Below are 13,568 nucleotides of genomic sequence, written 5' to 3' on the forward strand. Positions count from 1 at the left end.
GATTTGTCCTGTTTAAGAACTGGTTTGGTTTTGTCAGCTAAATTCTTTTAATTATCTGATAAAAGTAAAATCAATTTTTGTTCTGTCTTTGTGACAACAGGAAGTTTGAGGGAGGATTCTGTGGCATGATTTGCAAGTCAGAGGAGCAACACCTTCACCACAACTTTACAAACTTCACAAGTACTTTTACTTTAGAAAACAGTGAAACATGTTAAATCAGCTTGTGCTTTTTGATATTTTGGTGTTTGGAGTATTTTTTCTTGGGTCAAAATCATCGAGCATCTGTGACTGCAACTGTAAGTACTTATTTATTACATTTTCAGCGACGGGTTATTATAGATACATTTGTGTCTTTGGAGCTTAACACTTTTCACTTGACCCAAAAACAAGTAAAAGTTGCAGTCAAATTACTGCAGTTCAATTACTGAGGTATTACTGCGATTTGGCATTTTCTTAGCACAAAAAGCACCTGTATATGATGTTAGTTTAGTTTAATGCAATACTGTGGAACATCCTACATAAACATTACATTTAGTGAGGCTTTAGATGTTTAGCTCTTGAGATGTGAAGGACATTGCCTAAATTAGCACAAATCATTTAATTGAAGAATAAAACCTGTTTAATCCTTAAACCAGGACTAAACAGAACCTAAACCAGAATCAAAATCAGGATGGAACCACGGCCTAAAACATGATAAAAGCAGGAATACTCAAATACAAGTGAAAAGGACAAATAAGTAAATGTGATTCATGTATTCTTCTGAGGTTCATTTAGAAGTAAAGAGACAAAATGAAAATAGAAGAGCTGTAAAAATAAATGACCAAACCCTCAAACTTTTAACTTTTGTAAAAAAAAATGTTATTTTGAAGCCAACAGTCAAAAGTTGTGGTCAAAAGTTTACATCATCTCTTGGGTTTCCAGTTATTTCTAAAACTCAGATTTTTCTCTGATCGACTGATTTGAACATATACTTCTTTGTCACAAAAAACATTCATGAAGTTTGGTTCTTTTATGACTTTATTATGGGTTGACAGAAAAAGTGACCAAATCTACTGGGTCAAAAATATACACACAGCAACATGAATGAGTCATTTTGGTGACTTAAAAAGATGTGTCAATGAAATGAGCTTCATACATGGCCTCTTGACTTCTTCTGAGTGATTATGAGTGACTACAGATGGTGACTTCTCTGAGCTCATTTAAATAGGGCTCATTGGATACAAACGGCCACAAACGCTACAATGGGAAAGTCAAAGGAGTTCAGCAAGGATCTGAAAAAGAGAATCATTGACCGGAACAAGTCAGGAAAGTCACTTGGAGCCATTTCGAAGCAGCAGCAGGTCCCAAGAGCAACAGTGCAAACAACTGCCTGTAAGTATAAAGTTCATGGCACTGTTTTGTCACGATCAGGAAGAAAATGCAAGCCATCACCTGCAGCTGAGAGAACATTGGTCAGGAGGGTGAAGAGTCAACCGAGAACCTCCAAAAAGCAGATCTACCAAGAATTAGAAGGAACACAGGTGTCAGTGTCCACAGTCAAGCGTGTTGTGCATCGCCATGGACTGAGAGGCTGCCGCGCAAGAAGGAAGCCCGTGCTCCAAAAGCGGTTCGACTAAAGTTTGCTGCTGATCACATGGACAAAGATAAGACCGTCTGGAGGAAAGTTCTGTGGTCAGACGAAACAAAAATCGAGCTGTTTGGCCACAATGCCCAGCAATATGTTTGGAGGAGAAAAGGTGAGGCCTTTAACCCCAAGAACACCATGCCTACCGTCAAACACGGTGGTGGGAGTATTATGCTGTGGGGCTGGTTTGCTGGCAATGGAACTGGTGCTTTACAAAAAGTAAATAGGATCATGAAGAAGGAGGATTACCTTCAAATTCTTCAAAAAAAACCCTACAATCATCTGCCCGAAGGTTGGGTCTTGGGCGCAGTTGGGTGTTCCAACAGGACAATGACCCCAAACACACATCAAAAGTGGTAATGCAATGGCTAAATCAGGCTAGAATTAAGGGTTTAGAATGGCCTTCCCAAAGTCCTGACATTGAGAACATGTGGACAATGCTGAACAAACAAGTCCATGTGAGAAAGCTAACAAATGTAACTGAACTGCACCAATTCTGTCAAGAGAAGTGGTCAAAGACTCATCCAGAAGCTTGTGGATGGAAACCAAAAGCGCCTCATTGAAGTGAAAATGGCCAAGGGACATGTAACCAAATATTAGCATTGCTGTATGTATAGTTTTGATTCCGATTTAATCACTTTTTCTGTTAACCCATAATAAAGTCATAAATGAACCAAACTTCATGAATGTTTTTTGTGACAAAGAAGAATATGTTCCAATCAGTCAGAGAAAAATCAGTTTTAGGAATAACAGGAAACTCAAGAGAGCCATGACATTATGTTCTTTAGAACTGTGTGTAAAAGTGTAGTTTCTGTCATAAAACCAAGAATAGACATTTCTGTTATTCACTAATGGAAAAGGTGACGATCACGTGGGCACGGCTCAGTGTGTGGTTAGACTCTGGCTCTGCTGCTCTCGGGGTCTTGGTAAAGTCCCAGTTTAGTCCTGGTTTGGCACCTGCTATGACCTAAACCAGAACTAAAACAATACATAACAGGGCCTAAACAAGGACAAACATAATCCTCATCACCTGACCAGAGAGAAACATACTTTCATTTGAAAATAACTTCCAAATGAGAAGTTAAAGCTGAGCTACCTGACATTTGTTGTTGTAAATGAGTACATTTCAGTTTACATACTAAAAACAGACTTTGAGTCCACTGCACGCTGTTTGCAAGTAATAAAGTGTTTTATTTCTCTGAGCTGAAAGCAGCTGATTGGCTGTGCTTGGGTGGTCCACTCCAGTCTTCACTTCAGTCAGATCTATTCTAAAATAACCCAGAATTAAAACATGTGGACGTCAACCATGTGCCAAAGCAATGTGCAAGACAAATTTAAATACCAGCGATCTCATTCTGCCGTGTCAAAATAAGGCTTAAATTCAGAAAATCCATTCAGAACCCATTCAGTTTAGTCCTGGTTTTGGTCCTGTGATGTAGTCCTGGTTTAGTATTTCTTTAGTCCTGGTTTAGTATTTCTTTAGTCCTGGTTTAGTATTTCTTTAGTCCTGGTTTAGTATTTCTTTAGTCCTGGTTTAGTATTTCTTTAGTCCTGGTTTAGTCCTGGATAAGTCCTTGTTCCTCTCTCCACAGACAGACTTCGCTCCGTCTGTGTGGGGCCTTCAGACTCGGTCTTCGTCCCATGTCCAGCGCTGGTCTCAGAGGACTGGACACTCCAGCTCCTCCAGGACCAGACCGTCATCTCGTCTTTCTGCTTTCCAAATCCATCAAGCTGCAACCCCGCCCCCGCTCCCTCCAGGACCAATCAGACCACCCCAAATCCTGACCACAACGTGTCCCTGACCAATCGGCGCTCTCAAAGGGGCTTCAATCTCACAGTGAGGGGCCAGAGCAGTCACGGGCTCTACGTCTGTGAGGGCAAGTCCATGTTCCCGCCCCCAGTCCGAAAAGAGGCCGGACCAGAGCAAGTCCTGGTCCTGGTGCAAGGTGTGTATTCAAACAGGACCTAAAAGGGACTGAACCAGGACCTAAACCAGGACCTAAACTGTGACTAAACCAGGACCTAAACTGTGACTAAACCAGGACCTAAACTGTGACTAAACCAGGACCTAAACTTTGACTAAACCAGGACCTAAACTTTGACTAAACCAGGACCTAAACTTTGACTAAACCAGGACCTAAACTTTGACTAAACCAGGACCTAAACTTTGACTAAACCAGGACCTAAACTTTGACTAAACCAGGACCTAAAACAGGACCTAAACTGTGACTGAACCAGGACCTAAACAGTGACTAAACCAGGACCTAAACTGTGACTAAACCAGGACCTAAACTGTGACTGAACCAGGATGAACCAGGACCTAAACTGTGACTGAACCAGGACCTAAACAGTGACTAAACCAGGACCTAAACATTGACTAAATCAGGATCTAAAAGAGGACCAAAAGTGCCACTAAAACAGGATATAAACTAGGGCTAAAACCAGGATTAGAAAAGGCTTATTGGCATTGCTAATGAACAGAATTCAAAAACATAGGAACTTGCTTTGGTGCAACATAAAAACAAGACCTAAACTAGGATAAACCTCATCAGATGCTCTGTACCAGGGTTATTTGAGTTTTCCGTTTTTTCATCTATTTTTAGTTCAGTCAAATAATAGTTTTTTTATCTTAGTTGCGGGAAAAAAAACACTTTATATTTATCATATTTACTCTTTTGTCTTTATGGGACATGTACTGACGTGAAGTTTGTTTATGGTCTGGTTTGAGGCTCTGGGTTTGAAAAGTGGAACTTGATCTCATTTAATTTCACTCATTTATGTTAAGTTGACAAAATGAACAATGCTTTGTACAGGACACCAGTGTGACCTCAAAGTGGACCCCAGACCAGACCCAGTCCAGGGCGCTGGTCCCGTCCTGGTGTGGATCATCGCTGTGGCGTGTCTGAGCAGCTACAGCCTCCTCATCTCCATCGTCTGCGCGCGTCTCTGGGTGAAAACACTGACCCTCTGCTCCTGTCGGTTCCTTTGGCTCTGCTCCACTTGAACACATTTTTATTTTCCAGGTAAAGTCGAGGAGTTCAGAGTGCGAGAGGGATTATGTGAACACCAAACCCCCGTCCACCCATCGACATCAGAGGAAAAAGCGGAACGAGACGGCTGCTACCTGAGAACATCCTTCATAAAATGCATTTGTTAACTCGTATCGCAGTCTATTGTCCTAAATATACAACTATTCTAATATGTAGTTGAGTATTTCCTGTTTGATCTGAAAATAAACTAAATGGCATGTCTACACGTGGTTTAAATCTGATCTAAACCTAGTCTTCCTCACCACAATCTTGTTTAATCCCATTTTCGTCCAGGTTCCATCCTGGTTTAGTCCCGTGTCAGAGTTGGTTCTTGGTTCAGTCCCGGTTCAGTCCCGGTTCAGTCCCGGTTCAGTCCCGGTTCAGTCCCGGTTCAGTCCCGGTTCAGTCCCGGTTTAGTTCTGCCTCTTCTAAACCTTTTGTTTTGTCCTTCATGTTTCATCACCACGCCACAGTTTCAATTGAAAACAAAACTAGATTCAAACCAGAAAATAAGTCAAAACATATGAGAGAGTTCATTTTTATACTTTTAAAATTAATCTGCTGACAATTGTATGATGTAGTTAAATAGTTGTTTGATTGATGTGTTATGTATCAAATGGCTGAGATCTTGCTTTGGTCGTTGGAGAAGATTTGATCTCTGAGATAGTCCACTCTCATCTCCTCAGACAGAGACACAAACTCCTGTTCAAGGACCTAAAACAAGAGAGAAGATCGAAAGAAGAAATGTTAAACAACTTCTGACTTACGCCTAACGATAGCTTCGGTTGTCGTGGCGCCCAGTACAACTACAACTGCTGCTGAATGTTTGTTTGTTCTGGTTCATGGTTCATGGTTCATAGATCTAGAATTACAGAGGCTATCCACATGAAACAAAAACTGACACAAAGTTCAACGTCTTTTCTGTCAGAACAAATGAACTGAGGTGGAAGTATTTATTCAGCAAAGCATCAAAAAAGGGATGGATTATTCAAACACTAAGTGAACGAGAAAAAAATAAAATAAATTCAGATAAAGTTTACCGATATAAATGTCATGTTTTATATATAAATTAGCCATTAATGTGTCAAATGTGTGTGAAAAATGGATAGAGCTAGGGTAAATTTTTTTTAGAATTTGAATAACTAGATCTTACTAAAAATTGGCTTAAAAATGTTAATGTCTATTTATTTGGAAATACAAATTTTAATAAATCAGGTATAGAATTCAAAAACCCATCGGTACAATACATTTTGTCCCATATAAATCCATGCATGCAAGTGGATTAATGAAATAATCAAACATGAAAGTGCAGATTGGACAATTAGATCGGGCCGAGAAACCTGTTGCATTTAGGTCACAACATTAATGTGGGAAATTTGAGGAGCCAGTTCCAAACCTAAATCAACATTTCTATGATATTTCTTTCAAACAGTGAATACGTTTATTTGAAAATAAATCATCATTGGCTGTGGATGTGGAAGTTCAGTTTCTTACCAGCAGGGGCAGATATCCCAGGATCTTCAGGTGTCGTAGCTTCAGAGCCAGGGGCCCTCTGGGGTGGGACGTCCCGAAACAGAAGGCAGACGGCCCCACGCACAGCACTGCCCTCCTACCACAGGGTTAGGAGTTCAATTCATTTACAAAACAAGCATATAACAATCACAGGCCCACAGTAATATAGTTTTCAATGCGTTTTGACTTTGACCACCCTTTCTTTTTTATTGTGTAGGAAAACTAGTCTAAAGGCTGTTTTTACACTGAAACAATTACACCTGAAACTGACACCTGAGTAGAGCTCTGATGATCTGTGCAGGCATCACTCTCACAGACTATGTCCACATACACACAGAGAATGTGATCATTATCGGACTCTGGTTGAAGTGAGTAATCTAAAAATACCAGATGACAGGTGATTCTGCGACTTCTCTATGTAAGCACTAGGCGTGGTCGATAGTCACGAAAATAAGTATCTCAATTTATATATTTTTTGCATTATCCAGATTGAGCAAGATGAGCCTGTAAATGCCTTGATTGAGGCTCTAGTATCGCACAAAACAAGAATAGGCCATAAAATAAACCACAAAAATATCACTTTATATCCTCGTTTGGGAGATTACAAGACGTTTTGGTCCAAAACAGCAATAGGGATATTATTTCTTTTTTGAAATATCTTCCACCGCTAGTCAACACGCGCCAAAAAAATCTAATCTAATTATTGAGTTATCTTATTTGTTGTAAATGCACCCAGTGTGTAAACTAGCTGATAAGAGTTGAAGCATCTTTAAACCTAGTTATGAGGTGATTATTATTCTGGATTGCTCCTGGATGAGACCGGGATAACAACATTGACACAGGCAAATACTCAAACATGAAACAAGGATGAAATCAAACAACTGGAAATGTATGAAATCAACCAAAAATAATATAATTGAAATTGTAGGCATCACAAATTTTACCTTTGTCCTTCTTCTGAATTGATCTCACTTTTAGATAAAACTGCATCTAAAATAGGTAAAATATCACCATTAGTTTAATCTTAATCATCATGAATTATTTTTGACATTTTTGAGTTTATACCAATGAAATATTGATTCTCCAGAAGTTCTCCCTCCTTCACACTCCACTCCTGTCTGTGCTCCATCAGAGTTTGAAGAGCAGAGGAGAACTCTGGTCTGGGGCCGACAGAAGCAGCAGAGTGGGGTCCACGGGGAACAGAGGAGAGCACAGAGGCAGAGTCATGGAGTTCTGGACGGTCCAAGCGCAGACACAATTCCACCACACTGAGCTGAGTCGGGATGGATCTGGACTCTGTGGAAAATCGTTTTTAAAACAAGTGGTCAGAGATTATGGGCTGCAACGGTTAATCGAGTAATTGTGACTAGTCGACGATAGTATATAAGGATAAAGTACACATTACTGTTTCTATCTATTTATCTATCCATCTATTGTGTCATTTGCCCACCCGGCTCTCTCTCCCGGAGCACATGTAAGTTGAATGTGAAATGTGTAATTTGGTTATTTATGATTGTTTCCTTTGTTATTCATGTCTAAGTCACATGGAGGGCTATGGGGATTTCATTAAAGGGGTTAAAGGGGCAATATGATTTTGTGAGTTTTTGTTGATTCATGCCATTTCTATGATTCACTCCTATCATTTGTTAATTGGTTTGCCCGGGGGAGGGGCTGGGGGGTTTAAAAGGGAGCTCTGCTCATTGTTGGAGAGAGCATCAAGTAGAGCATGTCATGTCCAGTGTGAGGTCCTGTTTTTGAATTCTGTACATACTTTGTTTGATTGCCGTTGTTTGTTCACAATAAATAATTAACCGCTGCTTTGGGGACAAGGTGTAAATAAAAAAATTTAAAAAACACACGTTTTTCAACATTCGATAATTTTTACGGAATCTTAAAAAAGGAACCCGTGGCTCGATCAAGTACAAGTACATCAAGGGGCCTTGTCCTAATGTGATTATGGATAGTGAATCTCACACCCACTAGTCCTCTGCCTCCTTCCTTACGGCTAGTGTACAGTCTCAAGGTGCTGGATTTGGGATGGAACCCTCCATGCGTGATCAGGAGCTTTCGTGTCTTAACATCTGTGGTCTGTATCTCCTCCTTTGGCAAACTGATTATTCCTGCAGGGTATGGGATCACTGGCAGGGTATGGGATCACTGGCAGGGTATGGGATCACTGGCAGGGCGTAGCTGTTTATTGCCCAGGACTGGTTCTTGCCATTGAGCTGCTTCTGAGGACTTGCCTCACCCGTTGTAGGTATTTGGCTGTTTGGCTTGTTACACCCATTTGCCTGTGGTATTCTAAGGTACTTGTAATCGTCTGAAATTGTATCCATAGCCAGAGTACCACAAGATCTAAATCAGGTCTATAACATAACAATTTTAAGGTTAAATTAGGACTAAACCTTAATTGCCACAAATGAGTATTAGGATTGGGCCTTTAACACTACAGGCAGAAAGAATGGTGGGAGGGCATCTGACACACTCACCTCTCTCTTGCAGCTGGTTCATGGTGGACTCCTGGAGCAGTCTGTGGAGCAGCGTCTCAGGGAAGTGTCCCATCACAGAGAGACAGTGCACGGCCCTGAGGAGCTGCGGCGGGGACATTCGTGGGAGGTACTGGTCCAGTGCCGAGGTCAGACAGGACACCAGGCTGAAGACATGAGACACCGAGCGGAGGTTATGGAGCGATGTGCACTTTAGCGGCATGTTCCGTGTGTTCGAGCTTTACGGTTTGCAATCCAACGGTAGAGTCTCTTTCTGTTCTTTTATTATGAACCGCTTTCTCAAAATGTGCAATGTAGTTATTTTATTAGTTCGTAGTGGTTAAAAAATAGGCTTAATTAAATTTGAAAGTTCATCCTCAAATACTAAACTAAACCAGGTCTAAACTAAGTCTAGGTCAAACCCCTTCTTACCTCCTCTCTGGATTCAGCGCTCCCTCTTTCTCTCTCTCCTTTTTCTTTTACAGTATATCCTAAAATACATACTTAGAAGACGTACAACTACAGTAGGTGGCGGTAAATGCACCTTTTCAGTTGGCTGCTAACCGCCATTAAAAGTAACAACAACAACAACCTTTCTTACCTGTGGTTTTGGTAGTTGAGTGAGGAGCAGACTTTGAGCAGACACAGCAAGTCTCTGAGGGTCAAAGCTCCAGGATCAGACTGAACTCTGTCTGAGAACGAGTCCAAAAGAGCAGCAGGGCGAAAGGACGAGGACTCAAGCGAGGAGAGGAGCAAGATCAACTGTGAGAGAAGACAGGAGAGAGGGTTAGAGAGAGAGAAGAGGCTACAGTCATTTACAGCATGTCAGAGGTCTGCGCATCACAGCTTTGTCCTGACCGGTAATTGCTGGAAAACTAAGCGAGCAAGGATTATCAAAAGTGAGGAGGGGAAGAAAAGAAACAGGGGTTAAAGAGAAAGGAGAGGGAGCGGAGAGAAACAAGGGTGTTTTGGCTGCCATAGTGATGAGTAATTGAGAAGAAAGTTGAAATAATTCTGTGATTATGCTAATGATTTACACTGAGGGAATCGAACTGGACCACATCATAAGCTGTAGTAACATTAGACAGAAGCTCTGACCTGTTTATTGTTCCACACTTGGACCATGGAGGTGCTGTACTCAGACACAGCCTCCAGCAGCTGAAGATCTCTGAACCTCAACTCTCTGCAGGAGACCAGCACCGTGAGGAGACGGTTAAACGGGACCTCAGACAAGTGCTCTGAAAGAGAGAAACAGGACTCTGAAAGAGAGAAACAGGACTCTGAAAGAGAGAAACAGGACTCTGAAAGAGAGAAACAGGACTCTGAAAGAGAGAAACAGGACTCTGAAACCGGGGGGGGGACTCTGAAACCGGGGGGGGGGACTCTGAAACCGGGGGGGGGACTCTGAAACCCGGGGGGGGACTCTGAAACCCGGGGGGGGACTCTGAAACCGGGGGGGGGGCTCTGAAACCGGGGGGGGGACTCTGAAATATGATTGAACCAGGACTGAACCAGGACTAAACCAAGAACCAACTTTGAACCAGAACTGAACAAGAACTGAAATATGACTGAACCAGGACTAAACAAGAACTAAACTAGGACTGAACTGGGACTGAACCGGGACTAAACCGGGACTGAACCAGGACTAAACCAGGACTGAACCAGGACTGAACCAGGACTGAACTAGGACTGAACTAGGACTAAACCAGGACTAAACCAGGACTGAACCAGGACTGAACCAGGACTAAACCAAGAACCAACTCTGACACGGGACTAAACCAGGATGGAACCTGGACGAAAATGGGATTAAACTAGATTTGATTGGAGACGCTGGACAGTACCTGTGATCTTGAGGCTGCAGACGGAGAGCAGAGGTTTGGAGGTGAACCCCAAAGTGGCCATTGTGGAGACCATGTGCTGAGTGTTTGGGAGCGTGAACTGGTCCGACAGAGACAAAGCTTTGGCCTGAAATTTAAAAAAATGAAAACAATTAACCGCCAAAATCTGGAACGGCCTTCCTGAAGATGTGAGACCGGCCTCTACTCTGGCAATGTTCAAACTATTTTGTTTAGCTGTGCATATGACTGAAAGGATTCCATTTGCACTCTTCTCTTTTACGTCTTTAACTGATTTGTAATTTCTGTCATGTTTTTGTGATTTTAATGCATTTTGCCTGTTGTGTGAAGCACTTTGAATTGCCTTGTGTACAGATTGTGCTCTACAAATAAACTTGCCTTGCCTTACTTACAGTGAGTAGATGAGAAAAGACAGAATCTGACAGAATCCTCATGACCAAACCACAACAATAACAGTGCGGTTTTCGATTCGACAAATTTGCAGCCATTTTAAAAACTAAACGTAAGATTGTAAAATAGTTTTCCTCTGTATTGGTTTGGTTTTGATCAAGTTTCAAATGGGGTCGCTGTGTGCCGTCTGCATTTAAATAGTAAGTGATTCATGTCATGTGTGTAAGGAAATGGCGCTGTTAGCATGCTAATGTTTACAGATGTAATGGAGGCACAAATAATGAAGGCATAAAAGTGTAAATTTGGAGTTTCATCAATTTGTTTGCAATGAGGAATGAGGAGGAATTGAACTGCGTGACCTCGCAATGAAGTGGGGAATTTGGGACAGCAAAACAGGAAGTTGACGCGCAAAAATAAAGGTCTTTACCGAATGCGGGTTACAATCGATTTCACTGTCGTCAATGATAGCAATCCGCAGATGTACAGTAGCTGCTGACGCCTGCTACAGGGGGCTCTCTGCTCTTTTAACCTGCACCTTCAAGTCTACCAAGCGGAAAGGTCGGATGCTGATGTTGACGGGTTCTCTCTGCGACCTCATGAAGAGCATGCAGAAGATGCTTTGTCACTAAAGGAACGCGTGAGAATATTTAGATTCACTGAACAGCCTATTGAAGATGCATCCTTTTTCTATCCATTTCTATTGATGGATACAGTTTCATCCATGTGTATCAGACAACTTGTGAACAGCTCACCTGACAAAAACAGCATTAGGAAAGTGAATAATATGTTTGTAAAGCTGCAAATGCAGTTTAAAATGAACTAGTTGTATTCAATGTTCACTGTCGAACTTAAAAAGTGGTTGTGGAATAGACAGCAGCAGCAGCAGACTCCAGCAATGACACAACGTTTATTGAAACTTTGCCAGAATATCGTCAACACAATATTGAACATAATGTGGTGCAGCCCTGTGATGAAGATGATTGACTTTTAGATGATTAAGATGATTAACGTCGTCACCTCTAGCTTGTGTTTGAGTTTGAGTGGTATGTCTTTCCCCACGAGCCTCATCATGGTCTGAAGATGAACCACGTTGTTGATCCTGGGCAGGCGCTCCTCCACCAACAACCTGCACATTAGATGGGACTTGTTCTGTACTTCATTCATCAGTCTCCGATAACTCAAACAGTGTGTGGAAGTGTGTAGATGTAAATGACCTGATGCCGTGCTTGAGTGCCTTCACGTTGGCGCCCTCCTCCATATTTTCCAGACACGCGGACAGAATGGACAGATTCTTATCGTCAAACTCATTTGTTCTCTCCTGTGAACAAAACTGTATTAAATATAATGAAACAACAAAACAAAATCTTTTTACAAATGCATAAAAAGAGCAGTTTATGTTTAATGGACACATAGTCTACATCAGGCATGTCCAAACTACGGCCAAAATCCGGCCCTCAGACCAATTTTTGTTGGCCCTCCGGCTTCCTGCTAAGTTGGTCCAAACATAAAAAAGTAGTCAAATTTACTGTAAAATAGGAAAGATTCAAGCATTTTGACGTTATACCAACCTAATATTAATGTTCCATGTATTATTAAAGGTGTGGAGGAATCAAAACAATGTAAAATGCTACATTTTTAATGATTAACTTTGACATTGTTGGGTTGTCTGTGGCCCTCTGCTCCGTATAAGTTTCAAAATGCGGCCCTTGGTGAAGAAAGTTTGGACACCGCTACATTATTTGCATTGTTATTGTCCTTTTTAACTGGTAATGATTTGTGGACTTAAATTTCAAACCAAGTGTTTTTGTGAGGCTCAGAGAAGAAGCAGAGAAGACAAGCTCGTAAACGTGATTCTGGACGATTATTATTCTTTAGTTCTCACAGTTGTATTGTGTCCCAAAAAATCCCGATCAGCCATTAACTGAATAATCTTGACATCCCGACAGAGATATTGATGGACCATAACTAAACCAAGGCCTTCACAACCAGTGCTTTTAAACCTTTACCTGAGCCACTCTGAGGTACGTCTGCACCACTCTGGTTTTGGGTCCGACCCCGAGTTTGACGAGTGCGAGGAGGGCGTAGACCAGGTGAGAGTCGGGCAGGTACGAGACTCCTTTCACAGAGCGCTGAAGTAAAAGCTCCCACCCAGCGTGCTCCCACATCAGCCTGAGCTCCAGGCGCTTCTGCTCCTCAGACAGCTTTTTTGTGCTGTTCCAAATCTGCGACAAACAGTGGCTCAGCTGGAGAAACGTGGGCGCGGTTCTGCAGCTCAGGTCCAAAACGTCAGAAGGAGAGGTACATAGAGCCAACTCATCCAAAAACTGAGATTTGGGTTTGGAAACTGTAGTCGTTGAAGCTGGAAGAGGCTGTTTATCAGATTCGGGCTCTTTAAAATAAGTCTCTACAACTGAATGTCTATAATTAGAGTACAATGTTGTCCTTGTCCTTGGTAAATGTTGACATAAATGGACAGACAGGAGTGTTGAGGATGCTGCGGCAGGGACTGAAGGGGGCTTTTGTAAAAGTCTTTGGCTGCAAAAGTGAAGAGCCCTCCTCCTGATGTCTGCAGAGGCCCGAGACATCATTCTCTCAGGTCAAAAAATACACTGCAATAGAAAAAGAACATTGAGGTACATAGAGTTCTTCTATTAAGAGTGTTTTTACAAGA

General features: G+C 41.8%; 2 protein-coding genes across 2 annotated transcripts; one reads left to right on the plus strand and one right to left on the minus strand.

The window, feature by feature from the left end:
• The first annotated feature begins 208 nt into the window (after window positions 1-208).
• LOC140362598 (uncharacterized) lies at window positions 209-4,778 on the plus strand. The gene is made up of 4 exons (XM_072448727.1): window positions 209-296; window positions 3,217-3,570; window positions 4,438-4,574; window positions 4,648-4,778. Exons 1-4 carry the CDS (start codon window positions 209-211, stop codon window positions 4,750-4,752), a joined length of 684 nt encoding a protein of 227 aa, XP_072304828.1. The 3' UTR covers window positions 4,753-4,778.
• Window positions 4,779-5,225: 447 nt separating this feature from the next.
• On the minus strand, window positions 5,226-13,506 carry fastkd2 (FAST kinase domains 2). The gene is made up of 11 exons (XM_072448618.1): window positions 12,904-13,506; window positions 12,112-12,215; window positions 11,915-12,023; window positions 10,493-10,616; window positions 9,750-9,889; window positions 9,253-9,413; window positions 8,655-8,818; window positions 7,231-7,461; window positions 7,110-7,155; window positions 6,148-6,262; window positions 5,226-5,367 (listed from the first exon to the last, which is right to left on the minus strand). The coding sequence occupies exons 1-11, from the start codon at window positions 13,483-13,485 to the stop codon at window positions 5,266-5,268; spliced, it is 1,878 nt and encodes a 625-aa protein (XP_072304719.1). The 5' UTR covers window positions 13,486-13,506; the 3' UTR covers window positions 5,226-5,265.
• Between the last annotated feature and the right edge of the window lie 62 nt (window positions 13,507-13,568).

Source organism: Eucyclogobius newberryi, unplaced genomic scaffold (genome assembly GCF_026437365.1).
Source record: "Eucyclogobius newberryi isolate DKJ021-1_F unplaced genomic scaffold, fEucNew1.0.hap1 SCAF_1, whole genome shotgun sequence".
Taxonomy (NCBI): domain Eukaryota; kingdom Metazoa; phylum Chordata; class Actinopteri; order Gobiiformes; family Gobiidae; genus Eucyclogobius; species Eucyclogobius newberryi.

Coding starts and splice junctions, on each gene's coding strand:
- fastkd2 (XM_072448618.1), bottom strand. CDS start 13,485: ATGATGTCTCGGGCCTCTGCAGACATCAGGAGGAGGGCTCTTCACTTT. Junction 7,462..8,654: donor GAACCAGCTGCAAGAGAGAG/GTGAGTGTGTCA, acceptor GATTTTCCACAG/AGTCCAGATCCATCCCGACT. Junction 5,368..6,147: donor TGGGATATCTGCCCCTGCTG/GTAAGAAACTGA, acceptor CTCTTGTTTTAG/GTCCTTGAACAGGAGTTTGT.
- LOC140362598 (XM_072448727.1), top strand. CDS start 209: ATGTTAAATCAGCTTGTGCTTTTTGATATTTTGGTGTTTGGAGTATTT. Junction 297..3,216: donor GAGCATCTGTGACTGCAACT/GTAAGTACTTAT, acceptor CTCTCTCCACAG/ACAGACTTCGCTCCGTCTGT. Junction 3,571..4,437: donor AGTCCTGGTCCTGGTGCAAG/GTGTGTATTCAA, acceptor TGCTTTGTACAG/GACACCAGTGTGACCTCAAA.